General features: G+C 38.0%; 1 protein-coding gene across 5 annotated transcripts in view; it reads left to right on the plus strand.

The window, feature by feature from the left end:
* CCSER2 (coiled-coil serine rich protein 2) overlaps positions 1 to 17,666 on the plus strand; it is a 1,462,971-nt gene that overhangs the window by 1,230,325 nt on the left and 214,980 nt on the right. The window contains exon 10 of one of the 5 annotated variants that reach the window (XM_044056872.1): positions 11,558 to 11,665. The exons of the other annotated variants lie outside the window; for them this stretch is intronic. Coding sequence (XP_043912807.1) covers positions 11,558 to 11,620 — 63 coding nt within the window. The 3' untranslated portion in view covers positions 11,621 to 11,665. The remainder of the gene's footprint in view (positions 1 to 11,557; positions 11,666 to 17,666) is intronic. 5 annotated transcript variants of the gene reach the window in all.

Genomic DNA, 17,666 nt, shown 5'->3' on the forward strand with positions numbered 1-17,666 from the left:
GAAGCTTGACAGCGCGTATTTAATACATTGTATTTCTCTCAAAATTGTACCTATGGGTTTACGTTTCCATAAAGTGCCTATTGGTATAGATATTACCAGTGAAACAAAGAAAGAGTTTAATGATTTGTTTGATTCTTTTGGATTTGAATTCATGAAGCTTTTAATAAAGCATAATGATATTAAACTATGTAAATTAATGGCGGAGGTTGAAAGGATCAACCAAATTATTATACATGATTTAGCTTTCCCTAATTGGGAAAATTTGTATTATAAACAGTTTTGAGTCAGCAGAATTTAAAGCAAAAAAAAGCATTTGAGAGGAAAAACAAAAAAGTTAACAGGGATACTGATCAATACTCAAGGCATGACATGTACAAATGGGGCAACAGTAATAATTTTCACATTGGTGGGAATAATTTTAGTAATGATTTTGAGGAGCATGAAGTAAATTATACTGATGGATATGATAATGATTTTTTTCAAAAACCCAGGAGAAGGAATGTTCCGAAATGGAAACAGGGGGGTGGATGGAAAAGGAAATTCTGAATAGTGAGGCTGGCATTCCTAGTGTGGAAGGATCTAATGCTATTTTACAGGATGGAATAATTTTTAGTATAACAACTTTAAAATATTTAATTACTGTAATATCCAATTGGATCCCACACATTTCAGCCTTTTATCTAAAGGTATGAAGTTCATACCTACTACTAATTTTAACATAGTTGATAGCCTCAGTGAGCTTAAGTTGTATACTAGAAAGTTGAATTTGGCTTTAATGTTTGGTGACCGGACTGATACTTCAGTACAGCAGGCTAAATTAAAGAAAAAAAGTTGTTTTATACCAGTTAACAACATGCTGGTACAGGTCTACGAAAACAAAGTCTCTAGGGATTTATATAGATACAACAACACAGCTAAGAGTAAAAAAATTAACAGGAATCTTACTCAGAATGAACAGAGTTTACTTAATGAGTTGCGGAACAATAAAAGTCTACGCATAATGAAACCTGACAAGGGCGGAGGCGTTGTATTTTTTGATGCTTTTCTGTATAACACTATTATACATGATATTTTGCACAGTTCAGGGAATTATGAGGTGGTGTCAATTAATGAAGTACATACAGCATATAGTAGGATAGACATGTTTTTGGATGAATTATTGATGGAAGAAAGAATTACTGATGATTTACACAAATTCATGTCTGTTGAATTTCCCTATATGGCTACTATTGTTGGCATCCCCAAAGTGCATAAAAACATCTTAGAACCTCCATTCCGCCCTATTATTTCTGGGAGTAAGTCAAAAACTTTCCCTATTGGGGTAGTGATTGACACCTTTCTTAAACCTATTTACTCAGAAATTAAACATTTAGTTAAGGATTCCTGGGTATTTCTTAAAAATTTTCCTATTAACATCAAATGTCGAAACTTATTGTTGTCATCTATAGATGTAGTTGACTTGTTTTCTTGTATTCCTCATAGTGAAGGGATTACTGCGTTTACTAACAGCATGGTTAAACATACTAAAATGAGCTGGGATAGGATACGGTTATTAGCAGAGTTAATGAACATGGTACTTGATTATAATTATATTTTTTTTGAGGGTGAGATGTTCAGGCAAACTCAAGGTGTAGCTATGGGGGCTGCTTGTGCCCCCATATATGCTAATATGGTGTTACTAGATTGGGAGGAGACTCACATTTTTAATAGCAAATATTCTGGTAACATAGTATATTATTCCCGTTACCTTGATGATATTTATATTTTATGGAACGGTGATAATAATTCTTTTGCTGAGTTTGTCACATATTTAAATAACAGTTCTACATTTTTGAAATTTACCTCAGAATGTAACCACACAGGAGTGGCTTATTTAGATACCATGATTTCATACGATGGGAATAGATTTAAATCTAGGATATATAGAAAGAATACTTTTACTAATTCCTATTTAGAATCTAGTAGCAATCATCCCAAAACACTTAAAAACAACATTTTTAAAGGACAACTAGTGCGTGCTCTTAGGATGACATCTGAATACGCGGATATGATTGAGGAAGTTAAGTTCATTACTAATCTGTTTAGGGAGAGAGGATATGAAGAAAAAATGTTGATGGACACCTGTAAATATGTTATAGATGAGTGGGGTAAGAAATATACCCCTTTATTAGGTACAAACAGCAACACTGATACCGATGTAAATTTAAGTGAACAAGATAACACTGAGTCAAGTAAGTTTAATAGAGCTTGTGTTATTGAATATGGCCCCCATTCTGGTGCTGTTAAAAACATTATGTACAAGAACTGGGATCTATTTTATACTGACCATGACATAGTGACCAAACTTGGTCAGAGACCATGTTTTGTCTATAAGATGGGTAGGAATCTTAAACATTTATTTGAAAGTGGAGTTAAAACCAACTTAATTACCGATGCACATACCAAGAAATGCGGGGCGTGCAATCAATGCAAGGATATTCTGGACATAAGCAGCATAACATTAGATAATACTAACAAGACTAGTGTTAGGTTTAAGAAAGGAAACTGTAGAACTAGTTTGCTTATCTATTTGGCCAAATGCATGTGCTGTCCCGCTTATTATATAGGAAGAACCCAAAGACAGTTCAAAAAAAGAATTTACACCCATGGTTATAGTATCAAAACAAAAGATACCAAAAATGCCCTTTATAGGCACATCAATAAGGAGGGTCCAACACATCATTTTAAGTTTGCAATTTTAGATGTTGTTAAAGTTGATCCCAGGGGAGGGAATGTTAAGAATTTGCTAGCTTATAAAGAATACTGGTGGCAGTTATATACTGATGCTATGACTGCACCAGGCATTAACGACTACATTTCAGTTAAACCTGTATTAATGTTAAAACATTGAATTTAACGCTAATGATATTTATTATTAGCGTTTCTATTATATGTATATTTAAGTACTTATTTTAATTAATTTATCCATGACTATGAATTTTTTCTAGATATTCTAAGATACTCAATGTATTTTTAAGTATGTTTAAATTGATTAATGTATATGCATGTTATAGCTTTAAGACATTTTGGCGCCAATTTACCCATATTTAAATGTTTGATTTTTGTTTGCACTTTGTTCTGATGAAGCTCGTGTGATACGAGTGAAAGCGCTTAACCCTGTTGGTTAATAAATTTTATATGTGGATTTTACAACTTGGCTGAATTCTTGCTGTGCAGTTGTACAGTTGGCGAGTGGTTATTTTGTGTTCTTGGCTACCTTTTGGATTCATGTCTACTAAACCTGGTTGACGTCTTCGAGACAGTTACCAAGGCCATAGACGAGGGAAAGGTGGTTCACACAGCCTACCTGGATCTCGCTAAGGCGCTCAACACCATTCCTCACTCGGGTATTATAGAAAAACTCACCAGCCTGAACATAAACCCTACGTCACAGGATGGGTTGCCAACTGGCTTACAGACAGAACTCACACGGTAAGAATAGCGAGCTCCAGGTCTGACTCTAAACCAGTCATAAGTGGTGTCCCGCAAGGCTCAGTTCTGGCAACCCTACTGTTCAGCATATATTTCTCAGAACTACAGGCAAACAGGAGGACTATGGCTAACCAAGTTTGCCGATGACTGCAAACTGGGAGCCATAATTGACTCTCCGGCTGACACGGACATCCGCCAAAAAGGCCTTACTAAGATAGACACCTGGTGTCAAAGTAATGGCCTCAAGCTAAATGCCAAAAAATGCAGTCATCCTGTTTGGGAAAAACAAAACACCCACGAATTACCACATAGGCGGCAGCCCCTTTAATACAGAAGAGGTAATAAGAGATCTGGGGACCCAGGTAGACAGTAATCTCTCCTTTGACAATCATATTGCCAAAGTAGTTAGGAAATTCTTCTATGTGGCCCATCTAATTACTAAGGGGTTCACATCTAGAAATAGACGTTATAGTGCCCCTCTACTCGTCACTCATCAGACCCATCATAGAGTGCAATGCCCCTTTTGGGATGTACCTCACAAGACTCTTCCAACAGCTTGAAAGACCACAAAAGCACCTCACCAAGAGGATTACTGGCCTCAAACATATGTCCTATGCAGCCCGACTGAAAAAACTCCAGCTGTACTCAGTGGCATATCGCTTACTCAGAGGTGATCTCTGCCTGACTTACAAAGCCATGTCCAACTCAGAATTGATGGACATGCTTCACCTAAAGAAATCCAAGTCTCTGCAAGCCACGCGCTCTAGTGAGCTAAACCTCGCCACAACAATAAATAGAACATGCTGGAGGGATATATTCCTGTCACAGAGACTCCCCATGCTTTGGAACAAAATTCCTAACTACATTAAGCAGAGCCCCTCACTAACACTCTTCAAGAGAAGCCTTGACGAGTGGAAGGGTAACAGAAAGTACACCCCTGGGATCGCTACAGAGGCTCAGTTAATTAATCAATGGGGTGGCGAAAGCCTGCATACTCTGGCTAGGCTTATAAATGCCCTCGGGCAGATAGCCTAGTACCTACCTATGAACCTAAGTTTTAGTGATTCTAGATTTTTGGTTGGGACTGATAAGGATATTAAGCAGTTTGAGGTTTAAGGGTATTCTAATGGTTTGTGTGCACTCTGATGAAATATTTAAATCCAGAAATAAAATGGTGACTCAGTTACTGATTTGGGGTATTATGGTGGTAGGCCAATCAGGTAAAACACAAATTACAGCTGTTTAAGGCCTAATAATGTAAGTAGTACTTTGACCACTGTAATTAACATTGAGTATATGAAGTATTATTTTCAAACATTGGGGTATTTCTAAATCAGATGCTACTCTCACTAATGTTTGGATGGCAGAGCAGGTTTTATATATAAAAAGAAGAAATTTAAATACTGTTATTGTAAATAATCTTGTAAAGTCTTTGACACTCAGATATTACAGATATAATTTTGCAAATAAATTATATAAGGCAATGCTTTTAAACATCCCCTTACTAAAAAATTTCTTCTTTTTGTGGCTGCAAGATTGTAATAGTACATGTATAGTTTCTGTTGCTTTGTTGCATTTAAATGTAAAATTTTATGAAAGAATTTTAGAACGCATAAATGGTGTTAGGAATCAGAAGTATTAAAGTGCAGTAACTGAGCATGGCACGGAGCGAAGTAGTAAAATAAGAATGTTGCAACTCAAAAAAATATTTTACAGAATGAGTAAATTTCAGCCACTGATTAGGCACCCATGGTGGTGCAGAGATTAGCATTGCCACCTCACAGCAAGAGGTTCTGCAGTTTAATTCTCAGCTGGGGTGACATCTTTGTGATGTTTACATGTCCTCCCTGCGGTCGTATGGGTTTCCTCTGGGTGCTACGGTTTCCTCCCACATCCCAAAGACTTACTGCAGGCGGATTGGACACTCTAAATTGGCCCTGGGTGTGAGTGTATGCTTGTGTCTGATTTCTGTGGAAGGTTGGGTGCTAGGCTAGCAACTGAACACCATAAAACTCCAGTGCCAATCATTCTGTGACCCCTATTGGGAAAAGCCGAAAGAAGAAGAAGATTAAGTACCCTAATGATGTAACAAAGTAGTTAAAGCTTAAAGAGAATTTTGGTAGATCTTTTATAATGGAATATCACAGACAAGCAAATGAGGTTAAAAAGACAGTGACTAGGAGTTGGAAGATGTATTTGAGCCTTAGGATTAACTGCACAGCTAGGGGTTGCTCCAGAGGTGATATTTAGGAGGGCTAGGAACTTGAAGTATTTCTTTGAAAGAGGGTCAAGTGATGTTGTGGGTAATAATAAAGGGATGCGTAAGTGTGGTTCCTGTTCCCAATGTAGGTACATTTATGAGTGAGTTAATTTTAAGTATTGTCACCTAATGTGATGTTTGCTTGCAATGCCTGGGGTGTGGTATGTATGGCACAATGTTTATCCTGTGCAGCTTTCTACATTAACAAGGATGGAAGGACCACTTAAAAAGAGGATATACCAACATAATTAAGCTATAAAGCAAAAATGCCCTCTGTAGACACACCATATTTTGTGACAAATTTAAGAAATTTGTGTTTACAGTGGTGGAGAAAGTTAATGGGAAACACATTTGGAGTACAGGGAATTGCATTCACAACTGTTTTGCTGCTAGACCCCAGGGTAATAATGAAATGATTATGATTAGCTTTTTGTTAAATAAAAAGGGGGAAAGACTTTAACAACTAGCTATTACTAATATTTACTGTTGCAGCTGACCCTGGATTAAAATATTATTAATATTATGTAAAAAACGTAAGAGTTTATGTAGTTTTAAACATAATTAAATGTTTTTTAATAAATGAAGAATTATTACAATGTTTATTAGTTATAAAAGTTTTGAAAATAAGTGACTGTGATTAATTGGATAGACCTTGTTTGACTGATCATGTGATTTTCAGACTTTTTTTTAAGTAGAGTTCCTTTTTTTCCAGATATTCTGATGAAGTTCCATGTACTGGTTTCTAACAAAAGCACATAATCAGTTTATTAAAGTTTTTACTGTATGGTGTTTCTGGCAGAAACTTTTTTTTGTTAGTTGAATGGTATGTTGTGTTTGTTTTTGGCTATTACTTTTAATTAAATGATATTTTCATATTAACTAAGAGAGTGCCTGGGGTGTAATAATAATAATGATTTAATGATTTTAGACAGGGGCAGCCTTATGCATAGGCCAGCTAGGCAGCACCCTAGAGCACAGTGCTTGCAGTGGCACTCTTTCCATATTTATCTGTTTGTTTTAGGACAATGAATTGTCATTTCTTTTCTCTAAAAATTAAATAGAAATAAGGTACCTTAGACTTGAACATTTCAGGGTCGTAGACAAGAGACCTTGCAATGTTCAAATGTAGGAGTGAAGCCTTCCAGACTCACTTCACAATATGTATGTAATGCCTGGCTTTACTGGCTGGCTGTAATGTTCCTACCAGGAAAATCAACAAAATTGAGGAATAGGGGTTAAAGATGTGAGACAAAATCAGGGACGTTGAGAATTCTTGACAGTTGAAATGACAGAAGTAGAGCAAGGACTCAGGAGAGAAGGGGTGCAATAAGTGCTTTTGTAGAATTTTACAGTGATGCTGGCAGAGATCTAACAGATATTTCTGGCTTTGAGATTTGTGTGGAGCAATTTTGAGTGTTTTTGTGTGTGGCAGCTTGTTTTTGTGGGGTGAAATATTCACAGCCATCAGATATCATGACTGTAACTGCTGGATGGGAGCCAGGGTTGGCTGGATGAGAGTAAGTGATTGTGTTGTCATTTGCTCAGTTTAAACGGTCTCTGTCTGGCTTTGTAGGACGTGTGGATTTATGAGGCATAATGTATTTGGCTTTGCAGGCCTAATGTGATTTCTGTGAAGCAATATGCAATCATGTCTGAATTGTGCATAGAAGTAGCTGTAACTTTTTAATGGGGTTGCCTCTTGTCACTTGCTCAGCCTTTTCTCAAACAAAATGGATAAAATGCATCAAAGAATACCCGGAGCTGCACAGCTTCTGGGGGCTAGTGACACCACCCATATAGGCTGATATATAAGTAGACATATAAGTAGATTTTTACAGGGGCTGAGTAGTTTCTTCAGCCCTCAATCCCACCCGGTCTAAAAACAGTCCTTCAACTAGGTGTGCACTGAAGGTTGCTGCACTTGTGAGGAAGACTGGAAACAATGTCTTTATTTCTTTAACATTCCTCCCATACCTCAGAGATCACTATATCTTGTGTTGGGCTGGGGACAGTGTAGTCATTATTTTTTTTCAACTCCCCTCACAAACTTCAAAGGTGTGCACAGAGGGTCAGTATAGCTTGTATAAGAGCACTGCACTGTCTAGACGTAACAAGGTTGGAAATATTATAATCACCTTTTTTATTTTCATTTTCCACACAAGTAGCTGATGCATGTATAGGTATCTGTTTTTTGTAGGAAAATAAAGAAGCCTGCTGTTTATATATGTCTGACAGCAAATAGGTTATGCTCTGTTTGTTTTTTTTCAGTTTCTTCCCAGTTGGACATCAGATAGGTATACAGAAGGTAGCTGTATTTTTGGAGGTAGTGGGTAAAGAGGCATGCTATATGTATAAATGACTGCAGCAGCTTGAAATATATTGACACTGGATATTTATGCCATAAGTTTCATCCCAATTTAACACCAGAAAGGAATACATAGAAAGTGACGACTTATTTTGCAGGGTGGTAGGGAGGGAGGTACTATTGCCTGATATGATTTATGTTTCCTTAAAAGCATTTGTCTTTTTAGTTTATTGTGAAATGGTGTTTGGTCAGGTTTGAGCATTAAGCCTTAGATACGTGTTTCTTCCTTAAAATAAAAAAGTAAGATTCAATTTATTTTCTTTATGCATGATTTTTGTTGAGACCATCACTGGAACAGAAGATAGAAAAAAGTTCTAAAATGCACCTCAAAACATTTAAACCCTATGGCTTCCAAGTGCCTAGCAGCCCTCAGACCCCCATCAGATTAGACCCCCATCAGATTAGTTTAGTTATTGCAGTGTAGTCCTCAGACCCTCAGATTAGTTTAGTTATTGCAGTGTAATCCTCAAACCCTCAGATCAGTTTAGTTATTGCAGTGTAATCCTCAGACCAGTTAAATTTTTGCAATGCAGTCCTCAGACCCTCAGTTTAGTTATTGCAGTGTAGTCCTCAGATTAGTTTAGTTATGGTCATTTAGGCAGTACTGGAAGGATTTAGGTCAAAAGCAAAGCTGAAGAGAAAGACTGAATTTTTTTGTTAGATCATGGTTTTCATTTAGACCATCGTTGGATGAAAAGGTTGTTTAAAAAAACTCCAGAACACACCTGAGGGTGTGTAGATCCCCCCCCCCCCCAGTGTCTTGTGGCAGCCTAGCGGCCTCCAGACCCCCAGCTTAATGAAATTGTCTACTGCAGTTATTACACTGTGGACTTGGTCAGTTAGAGTGTGCTGAAACTACTATGTAGGAAAAAAACAAAGGTGAAGAATAAGGGCACATTTCTGTCTTTGAATATGGTTTTCATTGGATTAAAAGGTTGTTTAAAAAATATCTAGCATGCACCTCAAGAGCATTTAGATAGAACCCCCATGGCTTCTTGGGGATCTTGTGCCCCCATACCACTGGCTTAATGCAGTTGTTTCCTCCACAGTTGTCAAAGTACAGTCTTACCTATAACATGCTAAATGAATAAATAACTACAGGAAAAATACTGAAGAGCAAGATAAACTGTAAGAAAGAAGGAAGAAAAAAGTAATCTGGTTGGTGTTGGTATGCCAGGATTGGGTGAGGGGGCACCGGCTGATGTGGGGCAGGGCACTGGGCAGCTGGACATGGTGCCATAGAGCCCCTTCATTTAGTGCACTAGTTCATCTAAGGATGTTCCTGATTTTGCAGAAATCCGATGCTTTATTTACTGCCAAGCTTGAATTATATGTTTAGTATTAAAATTATTCTAAAGTCTGAGGAATCAGTTAATTGTTATTCGTTTGGTTTATTGATACTGACATATGATATTTTTCTTTTAATCTATCCAGCATTGCTTGTTATATGTAGTGCTGATTTTTTTTTTTACAATGTGCTGAAGTATGCCTTCCCATAATTAAAGGGTTGGGGTATATTTAGGGTAGGTTTGTCCCAGGGATTACTTCCGTGTCACTATTAGACAGAGGCACAGTAAACTAAACTTTAAAAAGGGCACAGTATACTCAAATCAAGGGGTGGCGTAAGCCAAACACAATCGGGCTAGGCTTATAAATGCCCCAGGGCAGATAGCCTAGTATGAACCTATGAACCTATATGTGTTTGTAGGTGTATACTAGGCTAGTGACCACTAGTGCCCTTATAACCCTAGCCATTCAACCTAAAGGTGACCCACAAATTTGATTTATATAGGGGTGATTTATTGACTGACCAGCAGAGACATAGGTGCCAAACCAGTGGTGACTTTCCTATTAAAAACAAGTAACATGGCACGGACCCGTGGTTCACAAATACTAGCTCCTTCCTTTAATGGAGAAACAAATTAAAATCCAAAAATGAGGCATGGTAAAAAAAACAAAATGTTAAAAATTACCACAATAAGCACTTTACTCTCCCATTACGAAAATTCTTCAGATAATAAGCCATTACAACCACAACTTTAAATAACAACAATTAGCCAGTAGTGGCTTCCGATTAACTAAGCCTCCAAAATATCTAATCACTGGATGTGTGGAAACTTCAATCAATGGGTTTGCATCCAATACCCCCCTGCTGTCTAGTCCAATCTCTTATCATTAAAAATAACCACTTCCAAACAATGGATGGGAGGACAAAAGACCAATCACTTTCCAGTCAGCAAATAACCAATCACAATGTTGTTAAATGTCATTTTAACCAATCCAGGTTCAGATCTATGGTCCCATTGAAAATAGTATCTGAGGTAAAATGAATTTAACAAAGGAGCACCTGATTATATGAAAATATGAAATTAGTAGAACAAGATTCCTCCAGTGAAAAGACTACCTCTGCATTTATTTAAGTTTCAAGACTCTGGAAATAGAAACAGAATCATTCAAGCTTGGGTAGTTGTTAGCATTAGTCCGTAACTGCCACAGGAGTTCCCATTTCTCTAATAACACATTCCACAGATGACCCCTTAGTCTTGCAATAATTGTTCAAGAATGCAAAATCTAAAACATGACTAGGATACATTTCAATATGTTTAAACAAAGCATTCTTCTCCCTACTCATTCGAAGAGGTCATTGTTCCCCTCTACTTGGCACTCATTAGACCCATTATCGAGTACAACAACCTTTTTAGAATGTACCTTGCAAGACATCTGCAGCAGCTGGAATGGCCACAGAAGTACCTCGCAAAAAGGATTACTGGCCTCAAACAGATGCAGTACACTGACCGTCTCAAAAAACTTCAACTTTACTCTGTAGCATATCGCCTATTCCGAGGCGATCTCTGCCAAACATATGAAGCTATGTTAAACCCAAAGCTGTTGGACATGCTACACCTAAAGAAATCCAAATCCCTCCGAGTTACACACTCTAGGGAAATAAACCTTGTCACTACAATAAACAGGACATGCTGGAGGGATAGATTCCTGTCCCAGAGACTTCCTATACTCTGGAACAAGCTACCCATCTGTGTCAAGCAAAGTTCCTCATTAGCACTGTTCAAGAAAAAATCTTGATGAGCGGATGGGAAATAGGAAGTACACCCCGGGAATCACTTCTGTGGCTCTGCTCGACAGGGGCACAGGAAATTAACTTTCTTGGGTGGCATAAGTTAGGGAACCTTGTTGGCTAGGTTTACTTAGGCCCTTGGGCTGATAGCCTAGTACCTACATATGAACCTATGAATATAGATGTTCATAAATCCTGTCCCTTAGTTTACTCTGTTTTACAATGTAAAAACTGGGGCAGTTCATGCAACATGCAGCGTAAACTACCCCTTTAGACAGGCAATTGAAATGTCCATTTATTCTGATCAACCTATTTCATAACCACCTGTGTAATCAACCATAAAAAATTTGACATATTAATTAAAAATTGTTTTTTTTTCCACTAGGACTTGGACGTCATGGAGAGAATAGGTGAAAAAATGATAATCATATATAAAAAAAGCACCTGACATTAAATACCTCTTGAACAAGCCAGGATCCATCTCATTGACAAGGTTAGGAACTTTGAATAATATGAAGAAGTGTGGTTTCTGCCCTTATTGTAAACATATAAGGGTGGGGTCTGTCTTACTGTTTAGGACAAGACATACAGAAGTTACGGGAAATTTAATTATGAGTCTAAATCTCTGGTTTATATACGTCTGTGTGCCCAATGCCCATGTTTTTATGTGGGGAAGACCAAGCGTAGGTTAAGGGAAAGAATTTATGAACATTACTATTGTATTTTAAGAAAGTTAACCTTAACAATGCTCTGGCAAGGCATATTCAAATAAATAAGGACCACACTTTCCAATTTATGGTGATTGACAGTGTTCTTCCATCTAAAAGAGGGGGACCATGGATGCTGCGTTTAGAGAAAAAAATAAATGTGGCAAATTTTACTAAACTCTTAATTGCTGGCCTTGAATAAATGAAGTAACGAAAATTGGAAGTAGAGGCACTAAAGGTCCATGTAAGAAAAACCTTACAAAAGAACAGTGAAAAGAACTTCACGGACACGGACCACCAGGCTGTAGTAAAAATTATTAAACGTTCTATGTTTTTACTACAGCTTGGTGCTCCATGAAGTCTTTTTTCGCTGGCCTTGAATAAATGACCATATTTCCATTAGCTGTTTACTTAAATTGAAAGCTGTGGTAAGATAGGTTATTTTGGTAACAGTAGTCTGTGGTTGGACATAAATTTTAGATTATTTAGTTTATATTGTTCAAGCTTTATTTAAATATTTTTAATTGAATACATTTTAAAAGTTTTTTTTTTGTTTTAGTAATTAAGACTTGAACAACAGCGTATTTAATGACTTTTTAAAAGTCTGTAATTTATCTAAGTGGAATGCTATGGTTTAAATATGAACAGCCTGATCGGAGTTATTTAACATCTTTTAAATTAATTTGGACTTTTAAATCTTTTGAAAAATATTGCAAAACAGACAGTTTATTTAAACCAATTTTATTTGTTGAATACATTTATTTAATTGTAAGAACATGTATTAGGTTTAAGAAAGTTTTAATGTACTTTAGCTTATCGTAGACTTGGAAGTGACATCACTATTATTTTAAATTTAAAGACTATTTAATTAAAGAGAGTAATATTTTGTTTTATCTGTTGAAGTTCACGGATGTAAGTAGATAAAAGTGCTAATCTTTATAACCTTTGTAATAAACTTGTGATTTTTACCAGCTCACCCGCCTTTCTGCAGCCTTAGCTTCTGTCTGTGACATAATCACCTAATCACAGACAGCACCACAGTTACATGGTGCATAACCACAGACAACACTACAGTAACATGGTGCGTAATCACCTCATCACAGACGATACTACAGGTACATAGTGCATAATCACCTAATCACGGACAGCACCAATGTTACATGGTGCATAACCACAGACAACATAACAGTAGCATGGTACATAATCACCTAATGACAAACAGTACACAGAATTAACATGGCACATAATTACCTACTCACAGACAACACCACAGTTACATGGTGCATAACCACAGTAACATGGTACATAATCCCCTAATCACAGACAGTACCACAGTTACATGGTGTATATCTATCTAATGGAACTAGAATCACTTGGTGTTAAGCCTAGTACCACTTTCTTAGGTGATCTAAACTGTCCAACTACAGACTGGAAAATCTACACCATCAGTAATGTACAAACACAAAGATTCCTGGACTTTGTCAGTACAAATGCCCTGGAACAATTAGTCAGAGTACCCAGTAGGGTGAATAACATCTTGGATCTCGTCCTTAAAATATGGGAGCATCTTGCACCATCCCTTGGGTATCTTACTTACTTGTTAGGTCTGACCATAAAGCAGTCTCCTTCAAAATAAAACAAAAAACAGAAATCCTTTGAACCCAAGGTACCTTTAGTAATTTCTTTAAGACAAACTTCCTCTTTCAGCTGCTCCCATTAGGGGTCGCCACAGCGGATCATCTGTTTCTATTTCTTCCTGTCCTCTGCATCTTGCTCTGTCACACCAACCACCTGCATGTCCTCTCTCACCATATCCATAAACCTTATCTTAGGCCTTCCCCTTTTTCTGTTACCTGGCAGCTTCATCCTTAACATCTGTTTCCCAATATACTCTGCATCCCTCCTCAGCACATGTCCAAACCAACATAATCTTGCCTCTCTGATTTTGTCTCCAAACCTTCCAACCTGGGCTGACCCTCTAATATACTTATTCCTAATCCTGTCCACCCTTGTCACACCCAGAGCAAATCTTAACATCTTTAACTCTGCCACGTCCAGCTCTGACTCCTGCCTTTTTGTTAATGCCACTGTTTCCAACCCATATAACATAGCTGGTCTCACTACCCTCTTGTAGACCTTCCTTTTCACTCTTACTGGTACTTGTCTGTCACAAATCACTTCTGAGACTCTTCTCCACCCACTCCATCCTGCCTGTACTGTCTTCTTCACCTCTCTTCCACACTCATCATTACCCTGAACTGTTGATCCCAAGTATTTAAACTCATCCACCTTTGCCACCTCTACTCCCTGCATCCTCACCATTCCTCTATCCTCCCTCTCATTCACACACATATATTCTTAGTCCTGCTGACCTTCATTCCTCTTCTCTCTAGAGCATATCTCCACCTCTCCAGGGTCTCCTCCACCTGTTCCCTACTCTCACTACAGATCACAATGTCATCTGCAAACATCATAGTCCACGGGGACTCCTGTCTGATCTCATCTGTCAACCTGTCCATCACCATTGCAAATAAGAAAGGGTTCAGAGCTGATCCTTGAAGTAATCCCATCTCCAGCTTAAACGCATCCCTCACTCCCACCGCAGACCTCACTGCTGTCACACTACCCTCATACATATCCTGTACCACTCTTACATACTTCTCTGACACTCCCGACTTCCTCATACAATACCACAACTCCTCTCTAGGCACCCTGTCATATGCTTTCTCTAAGTCCACAAAGACGCAATGCAACTCCTCCTGACCTTCTCTGTAATTCCCCATCAACACTCTCAGAGCAAACATCACATCTGTAGTGCTCTTTCCTGGCATGAAACCATACTAATGGTCACTAATCATCACCTCCCTTCTTAACCTAGCTTCCACTACTCTTTCCCATAACTTCATGTTGTGACTGATCAGTTTAATCCCTCTGTAGTTACTACAACTCTGCACATCACCCTTATTCTTAAAAATCGGTACCAGAACACTTTTTCTCCATTCCTCAGGCATCCTCTCACTTTCCAAGAGTTCATTAAACAATCTAGTTAAAAACTTCACTGCCATTTCATCTAAACACCTCCATGCTTCTACAGGTATGTCATCTGGACCAACAGCCTTTCCATTCTTCATCCTCTTCATAGCTATCCTTACTTCCTCCTTGCTAAACCACTGCACTTCATAATTCACTATCTGTACATCATCCAACCTTCTCTCCCTCTCATTCTCTTCATTCATCAGCCCCTCAAAGTGCTCTTTCCATCTGCTCAACACACTCTCCTCGCTTGTGAGTACGTTTCCCTCATTATCCTTGATCACCCTTACCTGCTGCACATCTTTACTAGCTCGGTCCCTCTGTCTAGCCAATCGGTACAGGTCCTTTTCTCCCTCCTTAGTGTCCAACCTTTCATACAACTCTTCATATGCCTTTGCCACCTCTGTCTTTACCATGCACCTCATCTCCTTATACTCCTGTCTGCTTTCTTCATCTCTCTGACAATTCCACTTCTTCGCCAAACTCTCCTCATTCCACCACCAGGTCTCCTTGTCTTCCTTATTCTTTCCAGATGTCACACCAAGCACCTTTGTAGCCATCTCCCTTACTAGCTCTGTTGCAGTTACCCAGCTATTTGGTAACTCTTCACTGCCATCTAGTGCCTGTCTTAACTCTTCCCTGAACTCCACCTCACAATTACCCTTTTTCAATTTCCACCATTTGATCCTCGGTGCTGACCTCACACTCCTCTTCCTCTTCTTGATCACCAATGTCATCCTACAAACCACCATCCTATGCTGCCTAACTACACTTTCCCCTGCCACCACTTTACAGTCTCCAATTTCCTTCAGACTGGCCCTTCTACATACGATATAATCCACCTGTGTGCATCTTCCTCCACTCTTGTATGTCACCCTATGCTCCTCCCTCTTGTTAAAATACGTATTCACCAGAACCATGTCCATCCTTTTCGCAAAAATCCACTACCATCTGACCTTCTGCATTCCTTTGCTTAACACCATACCTACCCATTACTTCCTCATCCCCTCTGTTCCCTTCACCAACATGCCCATTGAAATCTGCTCCAATCACCACTACAAACTCCTTACTCTTAATTGATACATTGGCAAGTTTCAAATCCACATGAAACTCAGTTAACTCCACTGAATATGTGGAAGTGTACATCACCACAAAATTACCAGCATGTTATCAGCTGCATAGATACAGCTGTACCCCATAGGAGCAAGTGCAGGGGAAACCCCAGAAACAAACACGCATGGTAGAACCATAATATCAGCAAGCTTTATAATGAAAGGAAAAAAAAATTGACCCAAAGTCAGAAGAGTAATTCCCAAAATGTTTGTGCCCTTGTCAGTGAAATAAACAACTCAAGAGCTTAAAAAAATCCACCAAAGTCAAGTTTGAGGCTAAAATACCTACCCAAGCCAAAGACAATCATAAGGCATTTTTTAGTTGTGTTTGTAATCTCAAAAGTACAACGCAGCAATGTGCTGAGCTGATTGTGAATGATGTTGCCTACACTGAGGCTGAAGATATTGAAAATCTACTGGATAACAAATTTAGGTCTAACTTTACCCTTATTCCTTCTGTCTGCCCCTCAAGTTATACCTGAAACTGGCTTGGCTGCAGCTATCACACAAGGCCAAGTCCTAAAAGTGCTATCAAAAGCTAAAAAATACTACATCAATGAGCTCTGGCAATATCTTTGAATATGCATCTTGTATGTCATGAAGCACGATTTAGCCACACCTCTAAAAGCAGTTCAATCTCTGCCTCCTTACATGTTTAGTCCCAAGTGAATGGAGAATAGCTACAGTCGTTCCCCTGCATAAAGGAGGACTTTCCACAGATCCATAAGTCTGACCAGCCTCCTATGCAAAGCATGGAAAAGACTTATCATGGAACTAATCAGTCAGGACATAGGGAACCTCAAAACAGTAGACCCATCTGTTTGGTTTCATCAAGGGCACTGTGTATTAAATATCTCTGTAATCAGGCTATTTTTTATTTTCATTTGAAACAGATATGTACTTACTGTCAGAGTTCCTAGAGGAGCAGGGAAAATACTATATTCTTATTCTTACAAGTTGTCATCAAATTATTTTGTAATTTTTTAAAAAAATGTATGATGGGAATTCCAATCCCCGCTGTAACAGTTACTATCTTAAAATTCACTGAAAGTTTTAAAGCTCATTAATTAAAATTGATTGTAAATAATATAGAAAATGCCTTGTCTACTCAATAAATTAAACCAATTATAAAACATTCTTGATTAATTGTAAATATGCTGCTTTCATATGCTTATGAAATTGGTTCTTTGGCATTCTGTAAATTGCTTAGGACTATTAATTTGTCTAAGTCACTTCCATCAGTGCATTATTTATTACACTTAGATGATTTTTTTCATTATAAGTGTACTGACCCCCTACTTACTAATTCAAAAAAAAAAAAAAAACTCATGCAGCAGCACAGACGATAGTGGCATGCTGTATATTCAGATCTCTGCTCGAGTGATGAATGTTGAAATGTCTTATTACAGTCTCAAAATCTAGTTTTACATTGACTTAAAAATGTTAATATAATTGAAAGTAACAGTGCATGGATTATTAATAACACAAAGAGCAAAACTGGCAACAGCACTGCAGGTTAACTATCTATGTAATTGTTGGTGTGCCTGTTTAACTAATGTCTTGACCTTTTCTGTCTACAGAATTCTTGGTGTGCCTGTTTAATGTATTGTCCTTGTCTATCTACAGAATTCTTGGTGTGCCT

The sequence above is a fragment of the Protopterus annectens genome, chromosome 14.part0 (genome assembly GCF_019279795.1).
Source record: "Protopterus annectens isolate FY-2018-M chromosome 14.part0, PAN1.0, whole genome shotgun sequence".
In the NCBI taxonomy this organism is placed as follows: Eukaryota; Metazoa; Chordata; order Ceratodontiformes; family Protopteridae; genus Protopterus; species Protopterus annectens.